Below are 27,717 nucleotides of genomic sequence, written 5' to 3'. Positions count from 1 at the left end.
AAATCTATATTTGAAGGAACCCAGTACGTGTGTGGTTCGAATGCTGGTCATCTTTTAAGGGTGGGGACTCATCACTTAGGCTCCTCTTGCTCCTCAGTGAACACAAGAATCCAAACCCACAACATCTATTCACTCAACAGATACACTTGGAAAACCCAGACCGGAATCCTATGAGAACGGCCACCGATACCTGAATGTGTGCTTGCATTTTCTTCTTTTCATTTTGGAGGATTTGGTTTCTTTCTTCTTCTTCTTCTACCCTAGACTCCAAGTCATGGAGAATCTCTTCTAATTCCTGCTTCTTAGCGGCAAGTCTGGCCCTCATCTCCTCTGCTTCGGCAAAGAGCTCGGTCTCCGCCTGCAGCTGCTCTGCCAGGATATTCTTCTCCTCCAGCAGCTGCAATCACAAAAAAGTGCCCACTGCTGTGACTGGCTGGTTAGCACGAGGGACGGTCACTGGAGGGACTGCAGTGGTCAGGGCACGTCACCAAAGAAACCCAGGGTTAAACGTATATAATATCACGGACAACACTTTCAAAATACGTCTTCAGTGCAAGCAAAATAAGCTGAATGAAAACATTATGGGTTGTTTTTGTTGTCTCAAGTTATCCTGAATAGTACACATTAAATTCATGCTATTTTAAGAACTCCTGTTCTTACTATTAAGGTAATTCACAAAAGGGCCAAGGAATTGGAGGAAAACACTATGCAAATGCTATCAAGTTAGCACAAAGACAGTGACTCTATACACACACACACACATATATTCTGGCCTCTGTTATTACAGTTTTTGGCCCTGAACACATTAGTCCTGTCACTTCAACCACAAACACTTCCCAGATCTCTGCTCTGTCCATGAAGCACAGTTCCTAAGAATGGGATGTGGACGCCTGACCACTGTGGCTGGAGAAGAGGCAGGTGGGAGCCTTGAACAATCTCATCCTTTTACTTTTTTCTGTTTCCCTCGTGAGCCACAGAAGGTGACAATACTGGGAGGAGTCTCACAGGTGTTAAACACACACCTGAGAGCAAGTGTGATCACTTGTGTGTCAAAGAGTGACCGAGGCAAACATGCAGGAAGTCAAGCTGATTCCTATGTATAGACATCCCAATGCCTGGCCTAGGGCATCTGCTCCCTCTACGTTCAAACGGCTGTGCTTTGGAAAGGAGTGGAAAATACACATAAAGTAAGACGCTGTTTACTGATAATTCACTGGGTGGTTCCTGCCAGCAGGAACAAGCATCTTCACTCAGGGCCATGTGGGAGCTGGTGAGCCGTACCTGTTGGTGCTTCCTCTCCATCTCCTCCAGCTCCCCTTCCACCTTCGTCTGCTTCTCTTTCACCTTCAGCAGCTCTTCATCTTTGGCCTGGAGCTCCTCCTCTTGGCGAGTGACTTGCAGGAGTGGTTTCACCTAGGACAACAATGCACACCCAAGGTTGCATCCCCGCTACCCCCGGGGCTCCCCGGCCCCACCTGCCGTCCGGGGAGCCAGGTGCCCACCTTGGTGAAGACGCGCCACCACTGCCAGTGCCGCAGCTTCAGGTAGGCGGCACAGTTGCGCTGCAGCACCTTCAGGGCACTCAGCTGCTGCTGCTTCTTGGCGAAGGCCCTGAAGAAGAGGAGGGAAAACTGGTTCAAGAAACCCTGTTTGTGTTTTTGTCCTGCTGATTAACAATGACAGTCACCTCTCCCAGGTCTGGAGGCTGAAGGCCACGCCGTGGTCCTGGCAGATTCCCTGTGTGAGGACCCACTTCCTCACCAACAGCTGTCTTCTCGCTGTCACCTCACATGGTGGAGGGGGAAGGAAGCTCTCTGGGGTCTCACTCACAAGGGCACTAATCCCATTCATGAGGGCCCTACCTTCATGCACTCATCACCCCTAAGCACCACCCCTCCGCCACAAACACTATCCCTCTGGGGATTAGATTCCAACCTAGGAATTTGAGGGACATATCCAGTCTATGGCAAATAAGAGAACTGTGTTAGACAGCTGTTGTCATGGAGACTTACTAGAGGCAAATGATCCAGGAGGGCTGGGCTGGCGGTCAGGGATGTGATCACATCCCCGCTGGATCACTGGCCTGCTCAGCTGACCTCGGCATGTGTCACAGGACCTGGCACTTGGTTCACAGATGCGGTCCAAATATCCCCTGCCAACTACCTCCATACACGTGTGTGTCCGTGTCGGTCTGAACAAGGCTCTACTCCCCCTTTCCTGTGCCGTGCTCATCACTCCTCTGTTACTCTTTTCTTTCTGGATCTGTCACAGGAGAAACATTCCTATCTCTAAGGTACTCTTTCTCTTCCCTCCTGGAGGTCATCACGTTGATGCCTCTCATTCACAGGCCAAGGCTCAGAGAAGCCTTTGTGGAGGACCTGGACTGAGCAGGACCCGACCCTGCACTGTCTCTCTCAGCCCACTATTTATGTCCTTATTTAGAATGTGTTATCTGCTTACTTGCCTCTCAGACCCCGAGGACAGGGACCTCACGTCTCACATGCCTTTGTATTATTTCTAGTACAAAACACATCTCAGCACAAGCACACACTTCAAGCATTTAGTTCATGATTTTCTACTCACTTTCTGGCTAAATAACCCCTGCAAACAGCCTGGAAGAAGATAATGATGTCAGTAATTTTTAAATCTCGTTCTTCCTCTAAGTGTGCCAAGACTCCAGCTCTGAAAAATATCTTGCTCTGTCCAATTCTGTACAAGTTTGGGTCCAATTCTAAAGCCCGGATCTAAAAGAGAAAGTGTCTGCTTATTATTTTTGCTATAGGAAAGATTGCATCAACAGTCCTCGAACCAGAAAAATCCAGAAGGGCTCACCATTCGTTCACAAGCCTGTTTGCCATCCATGAAACCCTTAGGGATAGCATTTGGAGTGAGGATCTCGTATCTGTAAGAAAAGCAGCCAAAAAGCCTTTTGTCAAAATCTGTGGAAATGTTCACCTACTAATGATGAGTTCTGCTTTCTCTAAGAGGCAATAATATGATGGGCAATTGTGTCAAATTAAGAGTAAAGAAATGACCAGCTGATGGTCGGAGGTTTTCTGCAGATCTAGTTTCTACTTCTTAAAAGTGGCAAAGTGAAAAATGCAGTGAATTTCCAGGTCAGAGACCATATTTAAGTAGTTGTGGCAGAGAAGAATCAAAAACATGGTGATGAAAAAACCTTCTGTTTTTGTTTTTCATTTCCTATAAAATATCCACATCCTTAAGATGCAAGGAGAATCTGACTCTGCATGTTCAGTCACTGTCAGCTTGTAGGCACTTACCAGATAACAGGAAAAGCTGTGAGAGCAACATTCAGAGGCCTCTGTTTAGAACATGAGGAAGTACTGGGGTGACGCAGAACAGTGCTGGGCTGGGAGCACAGACGCTCACTGACCCGCACACTCAAGGCCCATTTAGTGTGTGTGGGTTATTCTCCAAGAAAATGTTAGTACAAAGACAGTGACTATATATATGTATGTTTTCAATATTTATTTGGCTGCACTGGGTCTTAGTTGCGGCATGTGGATTCTCTTTCTTGCAGTACGTGGGATCTAGTTCCCTGACCTGGGATTGAACCTGAGTCCTCTGCATTGAGAGCATGGAGTCTTAGCCACTGGACCATCAGGGAAGTCCCAGTCTCAGACAATGACTGTATTAAAAGACGAATCCTGGCTACGTGAACAGTTTTCTGGAAGCTGGTTACTGTGTTTCCTTTTCTCCTGGTAAATGGCTGGTAGTGAAACGCTGCCAGCCCATTTATCATATAGTGGGGCCACGATAAGGGTTTCCCTGAACACCTGTAAGGACTGGAACACATTTTCAACTGGTTTCTCTCTGGAACAGTGGGAGGAAAGGCTACTCTTTGACCTACAGTCCTGTTTATTTTATGGAACAACAAATGCTATCATACTTGGAAACCTGATTTCCAGGAGAAAAAAGGCAAACCAGACCATTTAACAAAATCACATTAACAGACTCTTAAAATAACTGCAGCCCATCATATGTTTTTATCCATTTCTACCTCACCTGATCTTCTCTCTTGTCTTTTTCTTAGTTCTCCTTTTCTGATCTCTCCTATTCCTATTCTACTTTAGTAAAAGGACTGTAGTACACACTGATGGGCGTGCACAGCATGAAAACACACATCCATACACATAAACAGATACATTCATTGAAGAAAGACAGAAACATCCCAAAACACTTTCAGGAGTCACACCTGAGTAATTCTTATTTACCTTTTACATGTTTAAAACATTTCCTAAAAGGAACATACATTATTCATATATTAAAAAAAACATTAGTTTAAATCCCAGGTAGAACTGTCTGAATGAGGGAACTGTATGTTCTCAGCTCTCAGTGTTTCCTCACAACTGCCTCAGCACCCCGAGGACAGGAGTTGTCTGTGCTGCACCCACAGAAGTTATCAGCACCCTGCCCCTCTGCAAAGCAGGCAGTCGATGTTACTGACCAACGAGAAAGGTAATGATGACGACGACCCCCTTCCTTTGTGAAAAGAAAACAAGAGACTCTCTGGGGAACAAGGAAAAGTTTTTCCTCATCATCACACTGTTGGATATTCAGGTAAGCACAGGTCAAGATGAGCAATACCTCTGTCTGAATTCCTGGAAAACGATCCGGTTGGGGAAGCCCTGGCGGCAGATGCGGATCCCTTCCAGGACACCATTGCAGCGTAGCTGATCCAGCACCAGGTGTGGGTCCAGTTTCCCAGCCTAATCAAGCAGACGACAGTTTCAGAGCCTCATCTCTGTGAGCTGGCCCAGATCCGTCTCCAGTGGCAGCACCTGCTCTGAAACACATACCCGCTTCTCGTGATTCGGGATGATGCAGCGCACGAAGTTCGGGTTGGTGTTCCGGAGCGTCGCCATCAGCTTGGTGAGCGATTCTTTGTAGAGCTGCCCGACGGTGCGGAACATGCCCTTCTTGGTTTTATAGGCGGAGCCGAATGCCGTCTCCGTCATCCCCGTGACCTGATCCAGACCCACGATCCGGTCCACTGGTGGAAATAAGAGAGACAAGGGAAAAGAAGTCAGACCTAACTCTTTAGCAGGGAAAGAAAAGACAGAGTGAAAGTGCAGCAGCACAAGCTTTGTGGGACAGATGATAGGAGATGCCATAGAGGTAAGGCAGTCAGCATATTTAGACACTGCACAAGCCGTGAACTAACAGCCACACACTTCCAGGGAGGATACGGTAGTGCTTTGTACCACATACCAGCAGGTGCCTTCCGCTGCGCTAGTGTCAGGAACTCACTGTCTCTGATAACATCTGCCTGTTACATATACAATTATTTGGTAAATGAAAGGTCATTGGCTGGCATTGCTAATACAAACTGGCACTGTAAATCTCAAAATAGGAAATGGCTTCTAAAAACTGTACATTAAAACTTATGACTGTACAAAGCAAATCCACTGAGTGAATATGCTCCAATTAAGGGGCCAGAGTCATTTCTTATTGGTTGTTTGATTGCCAATGAGAAAAGCCAACAAACGCAGGAAGGTTACAGCAAATCAGCTCAGATTTTCAGGGATGAGTAAGCTTCAGCTCTCTCTTCAAAGCACCAGGACATGCATGAAAGGGCCAGAATGCAACATTGGAAGGCTGTTCTGTAAAGAATCAGTGCCTGAGCTGAGTTCAACGAGGGCTAAACCACTCAGACACGATGCTCTTTATGAAAGCAGCCGTCAGCGTCCACTGTCCATGTAGACCCACTGCTTCAAGTGCCAAGCTCACACGCAAGAGCGCAGCAAGTGGACCAGCTGCCGGCCAAATGCTTGGTGCCTAATATGCTCTCATTTAAAAGCATCTAATGAAAGAATAAAACACTCAACTGAAATAGTATTTTGAAAAAAAAATCAAAATAACAGTTGCACTAGCCTCATCACCACTCTTTGACCTTGTCGGTCCCGTTTCTTTCATGTGTTCTCCAGGGCAGAGAGCATGCAGGGACCTGGCACCATGTGAAGTGTGCCCAAGTCACGCAGGCCTGCTGTGGAAGGCGCGGGAAGGCTGGGTGGTGCCCGCACACGCCGGGACAATGAACTTGTGTGACCTCCTGCTTCGTCTCCTTGAGCCTCTCTCTAGGGCGGGCCCCACACGTGCCACTCACTCCTCACCCTTCCTCTTCTCTCTGTGCAGCCAGCTGGCTTCCAGGCCTCCCTCCTTCCCATCCTTATACAACCCCAGTCCAGGGCTTATCTCACTTGACCCTGGTCCATTTAAAACCCCTGCTGACCATCACAGCAGCATTCTAGAGTCTCCACACCTGGCTTCTTTGTGAACTGTGAACCCCACTGTTTGCTGGCCCTCTACCCACCTCTCTAACTACTATGCGCTCCTTGATGACCTGACTGCTGCTTCTTTCTGTATCTCACGATGCTCACTAGGGGCCCAAACTCAGCTCACCTGAAATCCTTTTTACACTAAGGCAGGACACAAGCGCACTTGACCTTCTGCCTTCCTCAAGCCTCAGTCTCCTCCTGGGCATCTCATTTATGCCTTGAACTCCTATACCTGACTACCCAGCACCAGTCACCAAACACCTATACTCTTCTGTCTACCAGGTCACAAAGAGTCTCTCAACATCTGTTTTTCCTCAGTATCACCTCCCTCTAACCTAGTACAATGTCTGGCACATAACCTGCTTGATACACATATGTTAGCAAATAAATGTGGTACAAATTAAATGATTTCAGAACTATAACTAGTGAGAAATGCATCAAAAGAAAAGAACAAGATGCTTGTTCAGGAGCCGGGAGGCGAAGACACGCCCACAGTAAGAGGGTGGACTGGGAAGGGATCAGCAAGATGACAGGGACCCATGTCGAAGTCCAGGCTCTAAGAGACATGATGGTAGCCTGAACTTGTGAGATCACGGAGGAGATGGAAGAGGAAGAGGATTCCAGATGTACTTTTGTGGGAGAATTGACTTGCTCTTAGGATGAACTTGACATGGAGAATCAGGTAGAGGGCCAGGGCAAGAATTCCTGGGATCTGGGCTTGAGTGGGTAAGTGGCTGGTGGTACCATGGGAAAGATGATGAGAGAAAGGGGTTCTGTGGGAGGGGAGACAGACCCAAGCTCTATGTAAGTCTGGGTGCCCGTGAGACACTGAGGTGGAGATGTTGAGTGGACAGCGGAACATTGCCGTCTGCTGCTAGGCAAGTAGGTCTGAGGGAGAGAAGGCAGGTTTGGGAGGTGCCGACTTTCAGGTAGGGTTTAAAGTTACAGGGCTGGATGAGCCCCTTAAAGGGTGAATGAACAGAGATGGGGGTGCCAGACAAGCCCCAAGGAGCTGGAGCAAGGAGGAGCTGGTCAAGAGGGAGGAGAAGGGGCTGGCAGAAGAGGGGAGCTGAGGTCCAAGTCCTGAACTGAAGCAGATGCTCCCTGTCTCTCCTCCTGGGCAGATGTGGCCACTGGTGACTCCAGCCAGAAACCCAGAGTCAGCGTCAACGCCCCTCCCATGTCCAGCCTCTGATTTATGGGAACCTCAAGACAGACCACCAGAGTCTTTGCCCTGGTCTGTGTGACGACACCCTTCCTGGCTCCTTCCTCCCGTTTCATCCTCCCACCCCTGCAGCCACACTGTGCTTTCCACTCATACCTTTAGTTCCAGTGTCATGATTAACAGATATTTCTAAAACTAAACAAGCTACTTGTTTCTAGACTTAAAATCCTATTTCTCCTATAGCCTGTAGGACACGGTCTAAGTAGCCCCAGTGGGAGAGTGCAAGGATGAGGAACTCCACCCAGACAAACTCCTGCCAGCCACAAGCTGTGTGATCTTGGGTTAAGTCACCCAGCTTCTCCAAGCCTCAGTTTGTTTCTCTGTGCAATGGAGCCAAGGAACCCCGCCCCCACGCAGGGGTTCCCAGCAAACTCATAATGGCTTTTAGGTCTCCATTCCTTTCCCGCCACCTCTTTTTAGGCTCCAACATCCACCTACCTCCAGACTAAACAGGCCACTCCCTCCCCTAACCTTCCAATCACAGACCCCATACTCTGGGACAAACCTTCCACTCTGTTCCATGGATATTTCCACTGGACTGAGCTTCTGGGGACGTCTCTCCAGCACTGAACACACAAGGGGTCCTGAGAGCTGATCCCCAGTGTCCTGGGGCCCCTCTGATCACCAGCTCAGACAGCTTCTTCTGCCCATCCCACTGCCCGATGTTGGCCTGAGTAGGGTCCCTGGTGCACAGTAATTTTTTTAAACAAATATCCACTGAATGAACACAAAATGATCCACAGGAACGAGTCATGCCCACAATAAGAGAAGAAGCACCACGTGAACTCTGGGGATTCAGCCGTACTGGTCTGCAGGGACCCACGAGGCAGTTCCAAGGAAGGACAATTTTGGTTTTTTTTAATAATAAAAAAAAAAGAACCTGATTTTCAAATTTAACTCTAATAGGGGTAAGTCCAAGCTAAATACACAACAGTTTTAAAAAATTAATGCTTTAGACTTTCAGGCTTTTTAATTGAAAAACTTAAACTTGGGGTTAGTTTCTACCACTGAGCAAAATTATCTTGTAGGTAAAACAGAAACACTGTGGGAACTTCATTAAATAATCAGGGCCCCATTACTCATACAGTTTAACTCAAAAAACCAAGACGAAGAAATACCTCTATTTAAAAAAATATTTTCTTGTTAAAAATTACAGCAGCAATCAGGAAAATGCAGACAAGATCCTAGCAGTTCCCTGAGAAGAGCAGCACTGCTTCTCCCAAGACCTAATATCGCTACTAAAACCTCAAAGCGTCTCACAGCCCCAGCCCAGGGCTTCAGGGTAAAGAGTGGCTTTGTTTCTCCTGCTGCTCTTCTATCTGAGGGGCCAGGCAAGGCCGGTTAGGGTGCTGGTGGGCACTGCAATTCATTACTTGGTTGCCTGGTAGCCTGTAAAGAGTTCAAAGTATTTCACATCAACGCTTCATTTATTAACAAACTCCATGTGGACAGTCAGAAATGAGATGAGCTCCACACACCTGGGACCTTAAGGGTATACACACAGTTTAAGAGAAAAAAAAAATGCAGCTGTAATCACCCATCTCATAAAACTGCCATCAATAGTTTTACATAAGGAATGGCATCGTGTGGGGCCAGAATGCTTAACTGGCTCTTCTTCTAGCAGACAGTCTCAGGAGACAGATGTTTGTGTTCTTTAAATCTGTGCATGGGACAAAATACTAGTGATCTAACAGCACTTGACACAGTTAAGCCAGTTCTTCAGAAATTCTCTCTAGTTAATAGAGCTGGAAATCAAAAAGGGGAGTAGAAACCTATTTTAAGGTTAACTTTAACACCCAGCCTTGATGAGCGGGAACTCTATCTCACACTCCTACCCGAGAGAGGCCCTCAGCGCTCATTCACACCGACTAAGACAGTTCTACTGTGAGGTACACGAAAGCATTACTAAGTCAAGATTCTGAGGGACTTGCCTGCTGGTCCAGTGATTAAAAGTCCACGATTCCACTGCAGGGGGCACAGGTTGGGGAAATAAGATCCCACATGCTATGCAGCACGGCCCCAAAAAAGGGTTCTGAAACGAACATTTAAGTACTGTGCATTTCCAGAAACAACCTTAACATTGAGCAGACTATCTCCAGTGTACCCCCTATTATATAGTAGTAACAAATTTATAACGGTTACCTAACTGGGTTGTAGAACCAATCTCTTAAATGTTCTAGAGTACTTATAAGAATTCCAGGAAGCCTGGAGGTTGACAGGGAGCATGTGATTTAAGGAGAATGCAACCTTGCTTCTCCCAAGCACCAGTGTTGAGCTGACCTTGAATCTGTCTCCTTTACTGTCCCATCTGTACTTTCTGTCCCTGCAGAAGCCAGTCTGGGCACAGGGAGCCCCTCTCCTCGCCAGTGTCTCCTGCATGGCTGTTCCTGTTGATGGTCCTTACTACCCCGTAAAGGAAGTGGTAGGTGTCAACTAGCGTCAGGGCAGACTACACACAAGTGTCCCCTGACACAGGATCAAGACCAAAGCCATGGACAGCCGCCCCTGTCATCACAGGCCTTTTAGTTTAAAAACCCTGCCATTCATTTTGATGTCTGGCAAAACTATACAATTATGTGAAGTTTAAAAATAAAATAAAATTAAAAAAAAAAAAATCCCACCTACAACTCTGAGGGTTAGGAAACTGTTTAGCTAATTCATTGCATCCTCCATTACCGGTTTATCCCAGGAGTCTAGACTTTCAAATTATTTGGAAGAAAATACAGATCTTTGGTTTACAGCAGAAACTTGCATGACCTCCTTATTCTGCCTCCAGGAATTCTGTTCCATTCTCCCCGTGCTTGTTTTTTGATGGTTTTGGAAACCTCTCTTTACCCATCTCTCATTTTTAACCTCAAAGACCTGCATGTTCTTCCGGTGGCGTCTTCCTAATGTCCCGACTGTACTTCGAGGCACAGGGCCCGTGTGAGCACGTGTCCTCTCATTCAGAGGTGCCGCCACCTCAGCGCGTCAAAGGCCATCATGATTCCATGCCTAGGATCCCTCTCATGTCTCCAGAGAAATCACTGAGAATACTAATGCCGGTATTTTCATTGAAAGCCTGTTACCCCTCCTTGGGCTTTGATTCCATAAGCAGATGTTGAGGAGAACATTTTTGCTGTAGAAATATAACACATAGCTTCAAGACCACATGGAGCCATGGTGGATGGAAGGCTCATCAGGAGGAGAGACTGAGACCCTGATACTCAGGTCAGCGGAGCGACTCAACCAGGGGCCACCTCACAAGAGAGCTGGACCAGGCATGTTTCCAGTTACAAGGCCAGCAGCGGGGGAGGGGTGAGCTGGCCCCCTGTGGGAATGCTGTCATCCAGGGTAGCCACGGACCCGATCCTGCAGGTATGGAAAGCACCTGGTCCACAGACCCCAAAGATCACAGCCGCACAGGAAAGAGCCTCTGTGCTGCGGGAGAGGGAAAGGCTGTGGCGGGAGGCTGGGCGAGGCTGTTGCGCCCACCCAGCCCCTCCCTCTGTGACTTCATGGTGTGCCCCCTTGGTGCCAGGAGCAGGGGAGTGACAGTGGGCAACAAGGGCCCGCAGGCTGGAAGTCTCTTAAACTAGAAACCCAAGAGGTAGAGGAATGAATTTAAAGAGGGCACTCTGCTTTGGGAGCAAGTCCAAAAGTTCGACCGCTGACCTTTTATCACAGCACAAGTCTCAGGCAGACCACAAGCATCAAACCGCCTCCTGACTCCCTCTTCGCTTCCTCAGCTCCATCAGTACCAGCTCTCCCCACCCCCACCCCCAAGGCCAAAGACGACCTACTGTGCAGGCGTCTCCTGTGGGCAGCCATCCCAGCTCACGGAGCAATCTTCGGCATCATCTATTCCTCCCTCCCACACCCTCACTTGCAACCTATTTTTTTCACAGTAGGTGATCTAGAACTGACAGCAGGAATCTTGGGTTAAAATGGGCATGTTTGTTTTAACATATTTTTTAAAACCTTTTGAGATGGATTTGGATCTCAGCATTATGTTCCAAAATCATGAAGGAAATTTTATAATATGAATTTGGCTTTATCTGAATTTTCACTTGACAGTTTCACTAAACAAGTAGGTTACATGATCTTCATTTACATTAGCCTTTGCCATGTTTAGGCTGTATTCTTTCTCGTTATTTATTTTTAAAGTACAGTTGATCTATAGGTTGGGCTGTATTTTAAACAGGGCTATGGACTCAAACCTTTAGGCTCAAATGTCTAATACTCAACTTCAGGTTCAAGGTACAGGTTCTAACACTCCACTCTTTGTCTCAATGTGCATAAATCTAGCCTTGTATTGACAGGTAGTACCTGGTCAGTTCAAAAGAAAACGCCAAGTAGCCAGATATGCACATCAATTCCAATTAAAAGGCATAATGATGAGTCCAACAAACATGAGATAATTATGCAATTAATTGTTCACAAAATGTTAATGACTTGAAAAAGAAAAAAAAAAATTCCTCCTTGGAGTTCCTTAGAGTTGAAAATCTAAAGGTAACTCAAAGACAAGGGACATATTATTTGGCACATCAAGCCCTAACAATTCCCTTAGAGGACTGGGTATCAGATGGCACTACTGGAAAAGGTGGGCACAGACCTTTTGCTATGCGGTGCTTTGGGCTACGCATAAAATAAGAAGCGATGTGTAGGCAGTAGCGATTGAATTGTTTATGCGCTCAAACAGTTGCCTTTAAGGATAATAAAACTGAGCATGAAATGAAGGTTCATGCAGGTCTATGAGCAAAACAAAAACAGAAACCCAGAAACCACCCCCCCACCCTTCCAGCCCCCCTGCCAGCCCCCCGCAAGTGCCTCCTCTGGGTTGAAACCCTTTGTGTCTGGAAGACCTACAGGCTTTATCCATTCACCTGGTGGCTCATGAAGACCAGAAACACTGTCATAGAAAGAAGCTCTCTGAATATTCTGAATCTCTAAAGCAGAGAAACAGCAAAAACAGGAGGACAGAAGGGCAGATACACAAACACTTCAGTTAGTGTGAGAGACATTTGACATCACAAGTCAACTTTGCAATCGGGCTACAGAAGTAGCTCGTCCAGGGCAGACCCCATGCAAACATTACTGTTTCAGAATTTGCACGTCTGGACAAAGTTCTTTACAAAATAAATGAATACAGCTGAACCACTCCCAGCTCCAGGTGTGAGCATTATACAACGTATCAAAGGCAAATGGTTACCCCCATGTAAATGCAGGATGAAATTTAAGAGCAACAAGATACCATGTGCATTGTCTTTTATAATATTGTCTTGCAAATTATTAACAAATCAGGACAAAACTAATAGTAAGTTAGATTACTCTGAAAAAGGGGGCATTTACTATTAAAAATACACTGTTCTGTAATTTTATTTCCAATTCAGATTTTGGAAATATACTTTACTTCAAATACAAATAGTAACTACCATTATGGAAAACAAAATTCTGTTGTATAAAATGTTAAAGTAACAGTCAAATAATAACTAAGACGATACTTATTGATCATACCATTACTGATGAAAATATCTCAGGAGGCACATTTACAGGAAAATGTAATTTTTAGGTCTTTTCCCCCTGTATGTTAGCCCCTACAAGTAGTAAGAAATCACGTGTAGCTGCTAAGAGATTCCATGACATCTTTTAGCAAAAAGTTGGGCACTATGAGTCTCTAGGGCAGGGCTGCCACCAATAAATCTGAATTCTCCTGATCTGGCCTGGAGAAAACTCTGACACAAAGTCTATTTTAACACGAGTGTTTTATACTCAAGGTATTGCATCTTTGCAGGCAAACTACACTCACCCATCATATCCTCAAACATTCAGTCAACTTGTCATTTTCTGCTTTTGTACTGACATGGCTATAAAAATATGCAACTATTTTTACGTTTTTTTCCAGGACTATTTTTTTCCCAGAAGCTCTTCTTCTCCCAAGACATCCCTACATCTAGAGTGAACAAGATGAATTCTCCACCCTACAACCCTTTTCAAACTCCTGGGCCTGCCGCTGAGCTCACACATAAAACACGAAGTCCTCGAAGTCCTCGCAATCGGGGAAGCCTGGCATTCGGTTCTGCTTGCCCCGCCCCCGCCCCACCCAACGGTGGGTCACCTTCGAGAATCTGTCACTCGGATTACACCAAGTGACTGCACCTGAGCTGACGGATGGCAAGACCTCCCGCTAAGAGCAGCAAACACGCAGGATGACTCTGGAGCAGACACTGGCACAGCCAGGGCACGCTCGGGGTAGGAGTCCACTTGGCCTGTTCAGACCGAAGTGGCGACATGTGCTCCCGAGCTGCCTGTGGAGAAGGGTGAGGCCCCGGGAGAGTAGCGCAAACAGCTGAGGACAGCTGGACAGGGCCCGGGCAGGACAGGAGGGCCCTGCAGGCCTCATGCCTTTCAGAGTTTCTGTCATCAAGTGAAAAACCTCTCTACAGCTCATTCGGGAAAGCATAAACAGACAGGTAAAGGCTCTCCAGACAGGGTCCTCCCTGTACCTGCGACATGGATACGTGTCACATCTTCACGGCAACTGCAACCTCCCCCTCCCTCCTCCACCAGATCTCTCATTCCTGAGACTTCTGACCTGGTGCGGACAAAGGCCCTTCTGTACCTGGACGGGGAGGGTGGGGCTGAGGAGGAGCTGGGAAGGAAGAAGCCAAGGCAGAGGCCCCTCCGTCCCGCTCCCGCTTCTGAGTGTGTCCTGGGAAAGCCCTGGGCGGGCGCAGAACAAGTCTTTCATGGTTCTGGGATCCGCCTGACTGCGGATGATCCTGGAACTTAGCTTGAGGCTGGACGAGTGAACGGGTCAGGGACTCAGCAGGTGATTCCCACCAAACTGCTTTTGGTCAAGCCCAGGACCTCCTGCCATGATTCCCCAAACACCTGCTTCTCTTCTCATTCAAAACGAAGAGAGAAAACCCACTTTTGAGACTTTAACGGTAGACCACTAGTTTCCTCTGTTCCTTTTCTCCTAGGCTTTGCTCTTCCATGCCCACTGCTTTTGTCCTCGGTCACCTTGCTCTGAACTCCTTGCTTCTGTGGTCTTTCACCCCAATCCATCCGACAAGCCACTGCCTGCTTTGCTTCTTCAAGTTCACACTGTGTTCCTACCCTGACCTACAAGCCTACTGATGCCATTCAGTTCATGAAGGCAAATCCATGGTACTGGCCAGAGGGTTTCTCTGTGGTCCAGCCTCCTCTGTCACCATTCTCATTTCCTGCAAAATTCGCTCCACCTTCTGGTCCCAGCCCTGCCCTAAAGCCTCAATGGGATTCTTACCCTGAGCTGGGATTTTCCACTTCTTCACTGTGATCATTCCTTCCACTGGCTCAACAACCCCTTTGCGCACACAAACATCACTTCTAAAAACACCACCCACCCCGACATGAGTTCAGGTAAACTTTGTTACTCTGTGGTTACGGCCCGATCAGGATGTAAATGCTCACTAGTGATGCTGGGAGACTGCCAGGCCCTTAGCACGTGCTCAGGAGACACTGGCTTTGTTTTTTCAACAAATTATTATTTTTTGAGGACAAGAAAGACTGCCTCCTCCTTCGTGACATCTGACCTTAGCACCCCAGGAACAAGGCAGGCCCCCTCCATTCTGCATGTGACAATCATCTCAGGGGTCACCAACACTCAGCAGTCATCCACATGTCTCACCCGCTTTGCTCTGAGACCTGAGCGAAGCTGGGGGGCCCCACACTGCCCAGGGCAGCACAACAATCCATTCCTGACTGAACACTACATTCCTGCCAAGCAGCGTCAGTCATTTTTGCCTCCTCTTCTTGGGATGTTTCCCACTGACCTGTGTGGTCTTCCTTGCCCTGTGGACCCAGTGGCCACCAGATCTCAGGGTCCCCTTTTCCACTCTAGACTCACAGCTCAGACCCACTCTCATACTTCCCAGAGCACAGGGCCGAGAGTCCCTCTGCTGCATGGGCACTGTGGACGCCACCTTGGGGTCCTGCCCTCTCCTCAGACCTCAAAGGCTGCCTTGGTGAACCAAGTTACTGCCAGTGACAGCGAGCAGCAGCGGCCACGTGCAGATGTCCACCCAGAGGGACAGTGATGAAAAGCTTGTTTCACCTGCTGGAAACCGCACCTTTCCCCTAGTCCCTGCCTGTGCAGTCTCACAGCCACAGTCTCTCTCCAGGACTCGTGCTGGAGCACATGCGCTGTGCCCACCCCCGCACTTGCTGGAGCTGACCTAAGTGACCTGACTAGACGGTCTTTGACATGGTCATCATCCCCAGCTCACTGTCTCTGTGGTCATTCTTTTCTTTCTCTTTGCCCTGATGGCCCTAAGCCCTCTGCCTTCTGGGTTTCTTTCTCGCTACCTGTGCAGAGACACCTAGGTGACGAGGTCTTGAGATGCTACAGAAAAAGCAGAAGTGAGCTGACATGCCTGGGGTCAGGGTCACAGCCTAGGCAGGGACAGACTCGAAGCTAAGGTCCTCATGACCTGAGGCCAAGTGAAGTGGGGGGAACAACCAGGATGAAACATGTAGACAGCTAAGCTCAGAAAACGCTGGTCCCACTACAAACATGGACACAGGTGCTTTGCTCCTCTGGTCTACGATAAAGCCACTGAAACCGCCACCTGAGGACTGGTGGCGATAAAGACAACTGACCTATATGCAGATGGTCTGAGAATGCCGAGGCTTCCAGGGTTCTGCATCCCAACACCCCTGGGTTACGACTGTGTGGGGACCAGGGTGGCCTGAGGCAAACGTGCAGGTCTTATGGCTGTGCTACTAGAATGTTCCCACAGCATCTGACCAAGAAGGCAGATCTTGTTACTCAAGTTTCCTTAAAGTGGGTAAAATCCGACACAACGGCAGCCCTGCTCTAGGGAAATTAAAGAGCTTTAAAGTAAGAAAATATACACACATCTCTATGTAAAAGAACCGTACATAAGCCTTAACTGTAAAAGATTCCAGTCAAGCTCGATGACAAACACGAGCACATTCTTACCATCCTTCCAAAGCTCTGCCACGAATCTGTCAGAGGACTGGTGCAGGAGGGTGGCCACGTTGTCATTCAGGGGGTCCATGTTCTTCATCAGCCACTCATCTGCCTTGTAGTCCACCTGCCAGACCAGAGCCAAAGGCGGCAAGAGGGGGAAAAAACAAAAGCAAGAAAAACATATTCAGCCTTAACCCCAAACATTCACAGAACCTCTGCCAGGCAGAAGATGGCAACTTCAGGCTGAACCCAGGGTGCCTGGAGCACCACCCTGTTCCCTCCCCAGCAACCAATCAAAAGGAAGTCACATATCCTGCAGCCTTCAGCCTCAAAACCTTCCTCCCAAAGCACTGGGGAGCCTGGGGATTTTAAGCATGAGCTGCCCATTCTCACTGCTTGGCCGTGCAATAATCACCTCTCTCCCCGCTTCACCCCCTCCTCTCCCCCTCCAAAATTCACGGAACAGTCCAAACAATGAGTGGTCCCAAAGGCGACGCATTTGCAGTAGGCACTGTATCTAAGGGTTTATAAACGTATGCCAGCACATTTGTTACAACCCTCACCAAAGGTAGCAAAATTTCAAGCATGGTACTTTTAATGGAATTCTTTCACTCTTACCTTCCCTGCATAATGGATAATGCAAAAATCAGCTTTGTCTTTCAATTGACGTGGTTTCTGAAACTTGGAGTGGGACCCTTGCTCTTGAACGAGCTTTTCAACAAAGGTCTTATCTGTGGCTTTAGGGAACCAGCACTCTTCATCCAGAAGGGCCAGCACGCCAGGAGGGTTAGCCTGATAACAGAGGCAAGAAGAACTGACATAGTTTGCACATCACTGCACGTGTAAGGATGTTTTCCACTGGGTTTGGCAGTTTAACTTCCAAAACAATTAGAGTTTCATGAATATCTATGGAAAGCAAACTTCGAGGATAACAGGTACTACCAAACTATAACTGTAACGCAAATGCTGAGATCTCAAATGGAAGTAGCAAATAAGAGACACCAGAAAGGAAACGGAAGGTATAGAGAAACTTAGTCTTTATATTCAATAAACCCTCCACAACCTGCTTCAGACATTTTATATCCTATCCAGGTCAATTTAAGATTTCTGTTTAAGTGATGATTAAATGAGCATTTCACACCTTGTGAAATATTTAAAACTACAGTTAAGTAGAATATATGGAAGGTGATGATATAATTTATCAATTACTTTTCAGGTTTGTGTTGAGAGCCTGTGTTATTTCACTCAACTCACTCACTGAAAAAAGCCTGAGAGACACAAAGACAGAAAGTAGACTAGCGCCTGGGGTGCTGAGGAGGGAACGGGCATGACCGCCAAATGTACCAAGCTTCTTTCTGGGATGATGAAAATGTTGTGGGATTAGACAGCGCTAATGGCTGCACAACGCTATGCTGAAGCTCACTGAGTTTTGTACTTCAGAAAAAATTTTAGGGTAGTGAACTCTGTCTCAAATAAAAAAATGTCCGGAGCGTGCTATTCTGGAAGGTCAAAAACCAATGGAAGGACTTCCTTTTTTGGGAAGCAAGTGGGCGTATACCTGAAAGCTAAACGAAATATTACGACAGTGACGGCCTACGCTAGAGAGGTTTGGGGTCATGGCTTACTGCCACACTGCAAACATGGCAAGCTTCTGATCCAAGACTGAACAGACCAATTCTAGGGTACCACGATGAAATCAGCATTTGGGATAAATCCCTACCAGTTTTCCTCAACTCACAGGCCCTTTGTATTTATTAGAGAAGAGCTAACTCTGTACAGATGATTAAAAAGTAACTGGAAGGACGTCTCTAGTGGTCCAGTGGTTATGTATACTCCTTGCAATGTAGAGGACATGGGTTTGATCCCTGGTCAGGGAACTAAGATCTCACATGCTGTGCAGCATCTAAGCCACAGCTACTGAAGCCTGTGTGTTACAACTAGAGAATCTGTGCGCCATAAGGAAAGATCTGGCATGGCGCAACAAAGATCCCGTGTGCGGCAACGAAAGACCTGATACAGCCAAATAAATAAACATTAAAAAAAAAAAAAGTAACTGGAGGTCCTAGTTAAACATGATTGAAATGTCATAACGTGGTCAGAGAAAGGCTGAGGTTAACAGAACAGGAGCAGGTAGAAGCAGCTGAAAGCCCAGGACTAAGACCCTCACTCCCCGGCTGTCTAGTTCCTGGCTCCTCTATCTAAAAGAATTTGCAGGGTTCAGAGATGCTGAAAGAACACTATAATCAAAGGCAAGCAGGTTTTTTTTTTTTTTGGCAAGCAGGTTTAGTAGGGATCCTACAGAAGAGATGGGCCAGAGAGGCATTTAACTTGATTTTACCCACTCACAACAACCTTGAGAAATGAAGTTCTGGACTAAGGTAGGTGAAACACACATCTTTCTGCCATAATTTTTACATTTTTACTTTCAATGAAAATATTTCTAAATTCTCAAAGAGGAGCCCAAATATAATTTAATCTTTTCTAAAGGACTCCAAGACAGCATGACTCAGAAGATCCATAATTTTGTCTCCTTTTTATTTTTCCGATTTCATCCTTTAGTGTCAAGATCTCTGTTATCACTTTTCCTTTTAATTGAGGATTTCCAAAGAGTTGTTTGGGAGACGATGTTTTGCCTCCTGGTCAGAGTTTCAGAAGAAGCTGGCCAGAGGCTGGGTTACGAGAGATCAGGACAGATGACAGTCTGGCAGGTGCCCCCCCAGAGTCATTGTTTGATATTTTCTTTCCAGAAAATACTGCCCTCACTCTACATTCTGAAAGGCTCCTCAAACGAATCATAATCCCGTATCATTCTACATGTTATTGTTAAATGTTTTACGATTATAAACTCATACAAACATTGTAAAAGAGCACCTTTGTACTTATGAGGATAAGCTTTAGTGATCCCCCAAAATGGATCTGCATGACCCACCTAATTCATAGCTAGACATGGAACCGGTAAGTCTTGGACATGTGCCTGGCTGAGCCCCACACCCACGAGAGGACAGGACACGACTGAGAGAAAAGACAGCTCGAGAAGGGTGTTACTTGCAGGCTCTTCACTTTTTAAATGGGTATTTCATCAAAGCATCCTAGTAAATTTAGATCAGAAAATTATCTTCACGCTGAGACAGGAACATTTCTGTCTCAGTTTATGGGAAGAAAAGCTCAAGGCACCGCCTGAACCCGGGTGGAGAGCTGGCCGGCAGGAGAGGGTCTTACAGGTCTCTCGATGAGGTCAATGCAGGGCTGCAGGTCGAGGCCAAAGTCAATGAAGTTCCACTCGATGCCCTCGCGCTGATACTCCTCCTGCTCTAGGATGAACATGGTGTGGTTGAAGAGCTGCTGCAGCTTCTCGTTGGTGTAGTTGATGCACAGTTGCTCGAATGAGTTCAGCTGCAGAAGTGGGGCGGGGGAGAAGGAGAGGAGGGGGAGGAAGAGAGGACCAGTCAGCTTGTTCTCAAATGTTCTCGAGGAGTTATTAACCAGGTCTCAACTACCCTAGACTGATGAGGAGCTCTCTTAATCTGTGCACAAGCCCCGCCCCCAGATCATGTTACTGAGAAGCTAAAATGAGAACATGATAAACTCAGTCTGCTATTGTAACTCAGTTCAGTTCAGCCGCCCAGTTGTGTCCAACTCTGCGACCCCATGGACTGCAGCACGCCAGGCCTCCCTGTCCATCACCAACTCCCGGAGTTTACTCAAACTCATGTCCATAGAGTCGGTGATGCCATCCAACCATCTCATCTACTGTTGTCCCCTTCTCCTCCTGCTTTCAATCTTTCCCAGTATCAGGGTCTTTTCCAACGAGTCAGTTCTTCGCATCAGGTGGCCAAAGTACTGGAATTTCAGCTTCAGCATCAGTCCTTCCAATGAATATTCAGGACTGATCTCCTTTAAGATGGACTGGTTGGATCTCCTTGCTGTCCAAGAGACTCTCAAGAGTCTTCTCCAACACCACAGTTCAAAAGCATCAATTCTTTGGTGCTCAGCTTTCTTTATGGTCAAACTCTTACATCCATACATGACGACTGGAAAAACCATAGCCTTGACTAGACAGACCTTTGTTGGCAAAATAATGTCTCTGCTTTTTAATATGCTGTCTAGGTTGGTCATAACTTTCCTTCCAAGGAGCAAAAGTCTTTTAATTGCATGGCTGCAATCACCACCTGCAGTGATTTTGGAGCCCCCCAAAATAAAGTCTGACACTGTTTCCCCATCTATTTGCCATCAAGTGATGGGACCAGATGCCATGATCTTAGTTTTCTGAATGTAGAACTTTAAGCCAACTTTTTCACTCTCCTCTTTCACTTTCATCAAGAGGCTCTTTAGTTCTTCACTTTCTAGCATAAGGGTGGTGTCATCTGCATATCTGAAGTTATTGGTATTTCTCCTGGCAATCTTGATTCCAGCTTGTGCTTCATCCAGCCCAGCATTTCTCATGATGTACTCTGCATATACGTTAAATAAGCAGGGTGATGTACTCCTTGCCCTACTTGGAACCAGTCTGTTGTTACAGTAGCTGACATACTCCTTTCCCTACAGATTGGTTCCAAATAGGGAAAGGAGTACGTCAGTTACTGTAACTGATTATCTACAAATAAAACCATTTTTACTAGTAAATGGTTAATGAAGAGAAATGAATAAATGAGAAAGTGAGAAAAATGAAAAAAGACTCGGGAAGGTCAGAGGCCGAGGAGGCAAGCGCATCTCTGAGCACTTTGCGGGTCTGGAGAACAGATGGGCTGCCGTCCTGTCCCCTCTGCTCCTTACTCAGGCCAGTAGCTCCAGAATGAGTTAGGAAAAAAATTAAAAAAAAAAAAATTTTCATCTGTTACAGACATTTCAGTTTTCCTCTGTGTGAACTCTGCCCATTTCTCCACGGTGCTGAAGTACCAGGGGTAATTTTCTTAAAGCAACTGTGTTCTGTGGGAAGTACTCAGCCTTTTTTTCTGCCTCCATGCTGTACATACAAGTACCATGGGGCCATAAATAACCTCTTTCATTATAAAAAGTGATCTTCAATTACAGAAGGTTTAATCAATCCCCAAGGAATAGACTTATGGTCTGAAAAAGCCATTCCAATCTTCCCTGGGAGGTGCTGCACTCAGTGTTTCAGAATGAGCTCATGCTAGGAGGGCGGGGCAGCGTCTGCCTTGTTCAATGCTGTATTTCTGGTGAACCGCATCAGCATTTGCAGAGCGCCTGATAGTGGTGATGTTTATGTGAATGGATTTTTCTCTGCCTTAAGATCATGGGCTCTACTTAGTGCTCTACTCAGCCTGAGCTACCATGTATGACGGTATTTTTGTTGAATAAATGTCTACTTGCCTTCCATATTTAAGCTACTAAAAATATTTTTAAATTATTTGTTTTTAAATTGGTTAATGCCTGGTATAAAATTTGAAATGTACAGAGAGTTGCACTGAGAAGTCTCACTCTGATCACCTGCTTGATCACTCTAATCAACCACTGTCACCTATTTTCTGCAATCTTTCCAGAAAGTCTGCGCACTCATAAATGTGTGTGCTACCTCGGCTTTTTAAGCTTAACAAAGTATCTTGGGGTCTGTACTATAAAGCCACCCCATTCTTTACAATGGGTGCACAATTCTCTACTTCATGGATATATGTCATAATTAATCAAATAAACCTCCTGTGGTGAACATAAATCTCCTAATGGTGGACAGTTAGGCCTTTTCCATTCTTTTCCCATGATAATAATGCTCACTAAATAATTCTGCATTTTTAGTATCTAAAACATTTTTCTACTATGTATATTCATGTCAAATCTGAAGTTCTACAGCTTTATGTTTTATATCTCTTAGTATCCTCTTTTCATTTCTTTTTCAGAATTTTACTATCTATGCTTTATTAATTTATTTTTCAAATTAGTTTTAGAAGCAGGTCACCTAGTCTTCCTCTACCCCTTAAAATTCCTATGAATAGTTTTTAAACAAGTATGTTCTATTTCAAGATAAATTTGGGGAAGATTTACACCCTTATAATGCTGAATTTTCTCACCCAAGAACAAGGCACATTTTTACATTTCTTCAAGTCTTTTGTTTTTTACAGTAGCGCTGTAAAGCTGTCTTCAACTAAATCTTGCCCTCTTTTTCTCAAATTTATTCTTAGGTATTTCATCCGTTTTTTGCAGTTGGAAGTGGAGGTCTTTTTCTTCATTGTATCTGCTGATTGTTTACATACAGGAAAGCAACAGACATGCAATTTGCATGCAGCCACCTTTCATGATTTTTCAGTTATTCAGAAATCAATACATATTAAAGCAATCTCTTATAGTGTTAGTGGCAGTTTGGTGGATAAAACTAAACTACTATACCATAACCCCAAAAGGGTTCATTTCAAAACAAGACAATTCAATATCCAATTGGCCAAAGTATCACCCTGATCCCAAGAAGTATTTATGCCTTACTATATAATCGATCTATCAAAAGAGAGATAAAGTTTTACATTTTTAGGAGACCAAAATTTTATCTAGGTTTTAGCAAAACCACAGTAGGTATGTGAATACAAACCTTTGATGGATTGATGCTGTTTGGAGAATCTAGTCAGATTAATAATGAAATATATTGAAACACATCAACAAATGCTGTGGGTGTGTCTTCAGAACAGAGACAATCACGTCTCTTCATTTCTCCATCTCACACGGCTGCTCCCAACCCCCACCCAAACCACCATCATCTGGCCCCTGAACTCTGACACCACCACCCTCCACACTCTCCCCATGTCTGCTTTTCCATCTCACACTCTGTTTCCAGCTCCTCTGCCCCTCTGGTCAGCTACGTCTAGTCACCCTGGCTTTTGGCGGTTTCTAACATCTAACAAATTCTCTCCCACATAGGACCACTAGACCTACTCTCATGTCGCCGGGGATTCTTCCTGAGGCTGGGCTTCTCATGCTGAGCTCTTAACAGGTGCAAGCACACTTTGCACTGTGGGTCTCCCCAATTCCTTCCATCACAGCCCCTTTCTCACTTCATTATTCAAAATCCCGAGAATTTGGTGGTTTTTCAGTTTGACTCTCTACTAGAACGGCAGGGACTGTACCTGCTTATCTGCCGTCATATCCCTGGTGCCTGGCACTGCAGTTGGTACACTGCGAGCCTGGAAGATTATTTGACGAAGGAATAAACAGAAGCAAGAAGAGCAGGAGGGAGAGTGACATACCTCAAAAATCTCAAATCCAGCGATGTCCAGGATCCCAATGAAGGAGGCCCCTTGCCGTTTGGTCCTGTCCAGAGCTTTATTGATGCGGTGAACGAGCCAGCGGAAGAGCCGCTCATAGGTAGCTTTTGCCAAAGCTTCTACTGCAAAATCTGCCTGTAATTAGACAACAGCAACCTTTTAGTCTGAAAATAATCTCAGCAAAACAGTAAAAGCTGTTAGATGGAAGGAATTTAATGATCTACAGTGCCGTCCAAACCCTAAAAGAGTACTTACCGCTTAATCATGTCTCAGTTTTATACATCAACAGAGGATATTAGTACAATTAGATACAGAGTGGAGATAATCAATGTAGGAGATGGATGAAAATGCCCAGTAAAAATGACTTCCTCCCTCTGCCCCTGGGCTTCTGTGCAGCATTATAAGCCCAGAGTTCACCATGAAACAGGTGATTCTAACTCATACATTCCCGGTGCTGTGCCCTCCTCCCCTGACAGGAACAAGGGATCAGTCAGGGCAACCCCCACTGGGTGGGATGCCGGGGTACACAGCTTTTTCCTCCTGGATGGTTCATCTACCTGGGGAAAATTCAAGGTTATATTTCAAACTTCCTTTTTTATAAGTCACCTCTAAAAATTTTCTGTGAGGAAACAGTCAACTAGTACCAAGAAACATCTGGACGATGGAGCTTTTATTGGTTCCATTTGCTACATGCCAATCAGAAGGTGTCATGACCACAGTTATCAATCACTCAAGCAACTGTGTGATAACTGCGTTAAACTTACTTGTTCTTTGGTCTGGGCTTTCTGCACGTAGTCTCGGCCGACCTTGATCCGGGGGGTGAGAATGGCCCGAGTGAACTCCATCACATTCATGCCAAGAAGATGGCAGAGCTTCTGTGCAACTAGAGGGTAAAAGGCCTCCTAAATACCAGGCTTCTCCTTACCGATCTACTCACAGCACATTCAATAAACACTTGAAACACCTTAGTAATCACCTAATTGTATTAAGAAATTAAATATAAGTTTTAAAGTTAGACAGGTGTTAGGTCTCATAAAAACTACCTTCATCCTTTCATATTAACAACACTTATCCTTAGGCCATAAGAGATGATTAGTCAGCAATTACTTACTCTGGATAGCTTAATTGAAGTTACTAAGTCTTAGAACTCATGGATAATGCAGAGAATGAGAAAAATGGTGTTCAAAATATTTTAAATCATCATGTTACCAAGATAATTTGTCATGCTTACAGAGTGATCCTAGTACTTTAGTAGGCAAGAAACCTAAGGGATTTTAAAAATCAATTATTTGATTACATGGCTCACATTAAAAAGCTGCTAATTTTGTTACTGTGGATTCTCACCAAATTTAGGGCACTTTCCTCAACACAAGTTCACTGCCTAATGTCACTAAGGTCCAACAAGTGTTCCAATTACTAATAAATGTTTAAGGGTTAAAATAACAATAAAATTCTCTAAGGAGGAACACATTTGAGTCATATAAAGGCACAACCAAGTTCATTCTCAAAGATGCACTGCATCCCACTCCCCTGATCCAAGTCAACTGCTGGCCGCCCAGCAGCACCCCTGGGTGGGCAGGGAGGCTGTGCCTCAGGGAACACTTTCTTTGGTTTATGAGTCTTCTCAGCAACTACCCTCCTCACCCTCTACCATCCTGGCCCCTTTCAGTTAATGTACATATGTATGCATGTGTGTACGTGCTGGGAAGCTGAAAAATACACACAAGTAGAAAAAGCAAATTGCTCACATTCTTCTTTGTGATGATAAGCTTCATTTTAGCAGCTAAAAAACACACTTTATAGAGTGATTCTATCTGGGCTTACTCTCCTCCACAAGGAAAACAAGTTCCCTTACTACATTTTCTACTTCTAAGCCTTATTACTCTGCTATTTGCCACTTTTGTTTTTCTTTATAGTCATTTTCAATCTAAAAGGTAACAATCGGCCTACATCGCCGAGGAAACTCCAGTGGGGAGCAGGTAAATGTCTGGGTGTCACTGGGAACAGAGCCCTTCTCCCTGACTGTGCCCCGTGGGCACTGAGCACATGCCTCTGGCGCCCGCCACCCCACAGATCAGCGGTTAGACCTGGCAGACTTTGCTTGGTTTTCATAGTGGCAATAATGACCCTAATTTCCCAGTTCTCACCTGCTCTGTTTGTGACTGTTTTTCCAGATTTTAATCTAGTTTCACATTCCCTTATATCCAAAGCCCAGTAACTGGAATGTGCTCTTCCTTTTGGTTCATTATTATGTTTGTGATAAATTTCTGTGACTAGACGTACTTTTCTTGTTCCAATCTGTGGTGCTTCTGGTGCTACACGTTAACAGCTATTTGCTGTATTTACCTTATTCATCGGTGTGAGGGGGTGGGTATGGGGTGGGGAGGATGAGGAAGAATGGTCCGGAGTGATGTGCTAATGAAGGTAATTTTAGTTTTAGTCCTATTAATGATAGCAGAGAATAAGACTTTTCTGAAAAACGCCATTTTGATACCAACATGTAAAAATGCCATGGGAAATTAACATATAATAATATATTAACCTGATGAAAAAAGCCGGTCACAAAAGACAAACACAGAATGATTCTACTTATACAAGGTACCCAGACTCGTCCTATTCATAGAGACAAAGTAGAATGGCGGTTGCTGGGGGAGGGGGATATGGGGACTTGTTTTAGAGTTTAAGTTTGCAAGATGAAGTCTAGAGAGTGACTGCATGATAATGTGAATATATATTACTGAACTATATGCTTAAAAAAGGGTTAAAATGACAAGTTTTGCTATGTGTAATTTTACTAGAATAAAAAAACTTTAAATACTGATAATCTGAAAGACTCTGGTAAGAGAAAGCAGAAATATCACCAATACAAACAGAAGTCCAGGTGTATATATCCACTTCAAGCCCTCATTTTCTGATCCTGAGTTGAGCATCAGACTGAAATGTTTACAAATGAAGTATCTGGGATTTGCTTTGAAATAATCTAGGGAAGGGGAAGTGGTATAAATGAAACACAGGCCATGGGTTGGTGGTCGTCTACGCCAGGAGACAAGAACGTGGTAGGAGGTCCTTCCACTTTGCTCTCCCCTCTCACACGTTTAAATTATGCTGTAATTAAAAAGTACAAACTCCGGCACACTGCAACAGTGCAAGTGTTAATTAACCACCGCTACTACCTAATATAGGTAATAATTCAAGAAAATTTATAGAGTTGTAATTTTTTAAAGCTTCTTATTCAATAAAAAGCAATTAATTTGTTACTTCTATTACTGGGGATGTAATGAACAGCCATGAGGCAATGACATTGGAGCCATTTTGGCTTTTAAAAAACAGTTGTTCTATAAACGAATCAGGAAAGGAAAAGGAGAGAAGGATGCTCCTGGGAGGCAAAAGAACGTTCTGGTGACCAAGCACTGAGTCAACACACAGATGCGTCAGCTTTGTGTCTCCAGACTGTCGGAAGCAGACCTCACAAGGCTTGCAAACACATTTTGAAGTGAAGTCGCTCAGTCGTGTCCAACTCTTTGCAACCCCATGGGCTGTAGCCCACCAGGCTCCTCCATCCATGGAATTTTCTAGGCAAGAGTACTGGAGTCGGTTGCCATTTCCTTACGGTTCACAAATTTTTGTTTGTAACTGCTGTGAATTTCAATCCATTTTCAATATTTACAAGTTTGAAAATTTTCTATTAAAATCTAGGTTTCCACCTTTCTCTGAAAAATCAGTTCTGGTTGGCAGCCCTGGACCTGCATTCTGGCAAGGAGAAAAACGGCTGGAAGCCAACAGCTGCAGCTCCCTTAGGGACGAGCCGTGTGGTCTCTTCAGCCCACCCCCAAGTCCTAACCCCCGTCACTAAGGCAGGGTCCCCACACCCGCTCCTCAGCTGGCACTCCATCCTCCTCCCTCCTTTCTGGAATCAGACTGACCCTTATGTAGGCATGTGGAGCCTCGTGGGAGACACCTCAAGATGCTTTTATGCTCGTGTTGTAACACATTTTTGGAGAACACAACAGGCCACAGAAACAGAAATAA

At 45.5% G+C, this 27,717-nt stretch overlaps 1 protein-coding gene across 4 annotated transcripts in view; it reads right to left on the bottom strand.

Moving 5' to 3' along the window:
• Nucleotides 1-27,717, bottom strand: part of MYH10 (myosin heavy chain 10) — a 120,113-nt gene that overhangs the window by 24,171 nt on the left and 68,225 nt on the right. For 3 of the 4 annotated variants that reach the window (XM_044939314.2, XM_044939313.2, XM_044939316.2), the window contains 13 exons: nucleotides 24,453-24,571; nucleotides 23,671-23,823; nucleotides 19,703-19,876; nucleotides 17,102-17,275; nucleotides 16,493-16,607; nucleotides 12,390-12,452; nucleotides 4,821-5,014; nucleotides 4,609-4,730; nucleotides 2,833-2,902; nucleotides 2,584-2,744; nucleotides 1,503-1,611; nucleotides 1,282-1,413; nucleotides 191-397 (listed from right to left, as the gene is read on the bottom strand). In XM_044939314.2, the coding sequence (XP_044795249.1) occupies nucleotides 191-397; nucleotides 1,282-1,413; nucleotides 1,503-1,611; nucleotides 2,584-2,744; nucleotides 2,833-2,902; nucleotides 4,609-4,730; nucleotides 4,821-5,014; nucleotides 12,390-12,452; nucleotides 16,493-16,607; nucleotides 17,102-17,275; nucleotides 19,703-19,876; nucleotides 23,671-23,823; nucleotides 24,453-24,571 (1,793 nt within the window). The remainder of the gene's footprint in view (nucleotides 1-190; nucleotides 398-1,281; nucleotides 1,414-1,502; nucleotides 1,612-2,583; nucleotides 2,745-2,832; nucleotides 2,903-4,608; nucleotides 4,731-4,820; nucleotides 5,015-12,389; nucleotides 12,453-16,492; nucleotides 16,608-17,101; nucleotides 17,276-19,702; nucleotides 19,877-23,670; nucleotides 23,824-24,452; nucleotides 24,572-27,717) is intronic. The other variant, XM_044939315.2, reaches the window with a different exon arrangement.

This window comes from Bubalus bubalis, chromosome 3, assembly GCF_019923935.1.
Source record: "Bubalus bubalis isolate 160015118507 breed Murrah chromosome 3, NDDB_SH_1, whole genome shotgun sequence".
Taxonomy (NCBI): domain Eukaryota; kingdom Metazoa; phylum Chordata; class Mammalia; order Artiodactyla; family Bovidae; genus Bubalus; species Bubalus bubalis.
This window is presented reverse-complemented; position numbering and strand designations above follow the sequence as displayed.